General features: G+C 50.7%; 1 protein-coding gene across 1 annotated transcript; it reads right to left on the bottom strand.

Moving 5' to 3' along the window:
* Window positions 1-17: 17 nt before the first annotated feature.
* On the bottom strand, window positions 18-3,165 carry LOC129673818 (integrin alpha-X-like; the record flags this gene model as incomplete). The annotated part of the gene is made up of 8 exons (XM_055603639.1): window positions 18-158; window positions 331-473; window positions 560-689; window positions 842-915; window positions 1,115-1,265; window positions 2,358-2,511; window positions 2,757-2,902; window positions 3,035-3,165. Coding segments are annotated over 8 exons (1,070 nt in total), but the record flags the coding sequence as incomplete, so codon positions are not given.
* Window positions 3,166-4,050: the final 885 nt, after the last annotated feature.

The raw sequence follows: 4,050 nt of genomic DNA, 5'->3' as shown, positions 1-4,050 counted from the left end.
GACCCTTCACCACTTACCCTACCGGGCATGGGGCACACGGACACCTGCCCCCCTCGGGTCTTCCCATAGTAATGGGGGGCACCGATCAGGACCAGGTCAGTGCTGCCATCTCCATCCATGTCCACAGAACAGAGGGACGCCCCAAAGTAGGAGCCGATCTGGTGGGCCGAGCCTGAAGTCATCCACGGATGCCCCCTCTGGGCCAGGTCCTGCCTCTCTCCCAGTACCACAGCCTCCTCCAGGGGCCCCACTGCCCCTCTGTTCACCTCCTTCTCCACCCTGGCCACACTGCCCACTCTCATGATCCACAATAGCTTCTTCCATACCAACCTGTGTCCCTCTGACTTCAGTCCTGGGCCTCCACTGTCTGGATTCCTGGGTAAAGATGACAACCTTCCCCGTGTGCTGGTGGCGAGGGGCCCCCAGGACCAGGCTGTGGACCCCCTTCCAAAAGGCCAGTGCGGTGGAGTAACCTGAGAGGCCCAGACCTTAGCACCAAGGCTCCTCCTGCTCTCAGGCAGCTCTTCCCACCCTGTCTCCTCCCACAGCCTCTTCTTACCCAGGTAAGAGTCCCTCATGTCCACATTCTCCTGAGACATGTTGATGAAGGTGGGCTTCGTATTTGGGGAGTGTAAGAAGGCGCCTCCAGACCAGCTGAAGCTTCCCACAGCCCCTAGAGCTGGTCCATCCTGGGAGGAAAGGATCCCGGGGTGATCAGGATGCCAGCCTAATCCAAACGAAGTCTTCCTCTCATCCCATACACTCATCGAGCCAGCACTTGGCTCCCCAGTGCCCTCTTTCCATCATCCTACATCACCAGCCTTAAAGAGGCTCAACTCACAGGCGTAAACACGGCACTGAAGCCCTCCTGGGACATCTCCAATTCAAAAGAACTGCTGCTGGCTGTCTCTGTACCTGAGGAAGGCATGGTGCTTGGCTTTCAGGGAGAAAGAACATCTCCCAGGTTCAAGGAAGCTTCTAACGAGAATCTAAGATCAGAGACCAACACCTTCAGCAAGGGTTGGTGCCTAGCTCAGGAGGGTCTGGGTTCAAAGAGGGAAACTCTATCTATGCCTGAGGATTCCTGAGGCAGGCAGCTTCACTGCTGACTTACCCTCGATGGCAAAGATCTTCTCCTTCAGCTGGTTCTGAATATCCTTCAAAGCATCAAAGTTCTCCACGTTGAAAACATACTCTTCGGAAGGCACCGACGCAATCTCATTTAATTCTTGTTTGGAATATGTGTAGGAGAAGGCGCTTCCTACCTGCCCCCAGCAAAGACCAACTGAGTGAGAAGAAAAGTCTCCTAGGCCTACACGTAATGCTACTGCTCGAGTCTGAGAACTCCCTAAGGGCTCATGGTTTGAACTTGTGGGGTGAGGGCTGGCTGGCAGAAGCAGGGCACTGGGGATGAGCTTTTCAATGATATCATACAAGCACCCACCCCACTCTCTCTAGCCTCTTTTCTGGTCCTCCACAATGAAGAGCTATGACATCATAGCCCCCACAACCACGAATTCCACCCTTCCTTCTCCTCCATCACAGACTGAGACCCTCTGAAACTGTGAGCCAAATGTAGCATTCCGTCTCAGAAGAAGAGATAGAAAGGGCATACGGGCCGGAGGATAAGGGGAAAGAGTGCTGTGAAACTGTCTTCCGGACATGACATGACTGTTCCATACATGGACACATCCCAGATATGGTTACAATCACAAGACCCACATATGATCAGGCCAGCCGACAGTCCCACATAGATGGGAAAGATGATGTCCGAGCCTCATGGAGCTATCTGTACATCATAGCTGGCAGTCATCCTTCTCTGAGAGTGTGGTTATTAGTAGGGTTTCTGGTGCTTGGGTAGACGACAGAGCCACAGCCACGAACCTGTGGGCAGCACTAACTTAGTGGCTTATTTTTTGAAACGCATGAAGTTAGGAATGGGAGAGATTGGGTGAAACAGGAAGTAGTCATGGGGGCAGAAATTTTAAAATTTTTAAATGATCACATTTCATTGCATACTGTGTGTGAAACTCCTAAGGAAAGAAAAATAAAATAAACATTTCTCCCTGAAGCGTTTCTGTTGGATGCTTTAACCACAATGAGTGGCTAAGGCATTATATGTGCTGCCACCCACCAAAAACTCTTCAGTCACCCCAGAGATTCTTTCTAAATGAGGCTCAAACAGAATTAGAGAGTGGAAGCCATGGGTCAAAGGTCCCCAGGCTGCAGGAGCCTTTCCCTGGCTCCATATACCTAAGGCAGCAGGAGATGAGAGAACTGATTTCTACCCTTCAGAGGAAGTTGCTTCAGAAGGAAGTTACAGGAGGAAGTGGTGGGTAACCATCTTTGTGTCCTACCCCGATTGCATAACGGGTGATGCCTGCAGCCTCTGCCATGGGGATGACGACATCATAATTCTTGTCATCACCTTGTTTCATCCCATCAGTTATGACAATGAGGACCTTGGTGGCATCTTTCCGAGCTCCACTTTGGGCCGTGAACAGTTCTGTTCTATCAAGAAAGAAGAGAGTCTGGATGTATGTGAATAAAACTACCGTGAATTCTAACAGCTTTGTGAAAATGAGGACGTAGCCTTTCCTGTGGGAGGCCCCACTCCCACTCAGAAACCCCCAACTGGCAAGGCTGTCCACAGGCTACATTTCAGGCTCTTCCCATTTCTTTCTTGGAAAAGCAAATGAGGCCCGAAGGGATCCCTGATTGCTCTGGGAAAGGGTGCACAGGAATTCTGGACTCACATGACCCGGCTGATAGCAGTGGCTGTGTGTGTGTATCCTCCAAGCTGTCCCATAGACTCCAACAGGCTTAAAGGGCTTGAAGCGGCCATGAATTTGTTGAAAGTAAAATGTATCCAGAATTTATCAGAGAACTGCATCAGGGAGAACTAAGAAACATATGGGACTGAAGGCTAAGATTCTCCAGGACTCCTAAACACGCCCAGCAAGCCTTCCCAGCAGGCTCTTTGAGCCTTCCCAGAAGTCCCTGCAAGCCCACTCCCATGACCCTATGGACACACCTGTGTGCTGGGTCTCTGGAATTGGCTCATCACAGCTTTCACAAAGTTCATCATTTTTTTAAAATCTGAGGAAGAGATGCTACCCGAGCCATCAATCAAGAATACGATGTCGTGCTCTTGCCTTGGACACTCTAGGAAAGGATATTGCTCTGATCCTCCAAGAGACACTCACAAGATCTCCTGGCCACAAGAACTCGCTTTCCCAATACCCTCCACCCACCTCCGTCTGACAATCATAGCCCAGCCCCACTCGTGGGTCCTCTCTGTGTCAGAGAGCAAAGCTTCCTTAGTCCTCTGATGGGGACAAGGCCTTTGAGTCTCACAAAGAGGCTACAATTGTGAATAACCTACCTCAAGCCAGCCCAATAGATACAAAAATGCAAACATCTTCTGTCCCAATAGCAAGAGACTGAGAGGTTTCTCCCGCCACATAGACCGTTCAGCCCCTCCCCCGGGTCCACAACAATCCTTCCCACAGCAACCAGCTGGAAAAGGACCAGAGTCCGTGGCCAGTACCTGCCCTTACTGGCCACTCTACACTGTACTTTCGTTAGGTGTTTCAGTCTCAGTGTGTTCCCCTCCTGGTAATATCAGACTTTTCTTCAGAAGAAGTTTTTCCAGCTCAAGGAAATGGACTCAACCCTCTGGAGCAGCAGCAATATTGATGTTCTTAATTGTCTTGACAGAGTGGCGGTGGAAGCACCCAAGAAGATAAGGACCACTAACCAAATCATGGGCTCCCATCCTTCCTGTTGTGTGTGCTCTCAAAAGACAGAGACAAGTGTTCTGACAGTTCCTGTGGGTGGAGTCTAAATACCGGGTATTTGTCTAAGGGATGCCCATCTGTTTCCCTAAGGGCCTCAGAGTGAGAACGAAACTGAGGAAAGCCTCTGTCTGCTGTTGGAAAAGCTCACTCCTCCACTTCATCTTCCATCTCCATCAGCACCAGAGAGGCCAAGACCCATGTCTTGACCTGGTAACACACACACACACACACACACACACACACACACACA

This window comes from Psammomys obesus, unplaced genomic scaffold (assembly GCF_907164565.1).
Source record: "Psammomys obesus unplaced genomic scaffold, mPsaObe1.curated_primary_1811, whole genome shotgun sequence".
NCBI classification, from domain to species: Eukaryota; Metazoa; Chordata; class Mammalia; order Rodentia; family Muridae; genus Psammomys; species Psammomys obesus.
The sequence above is the reverse complement of the archived record's forward strand: the minus strand, read 5'-3'. Positions and strand labels throughout refer to the sequence as shown.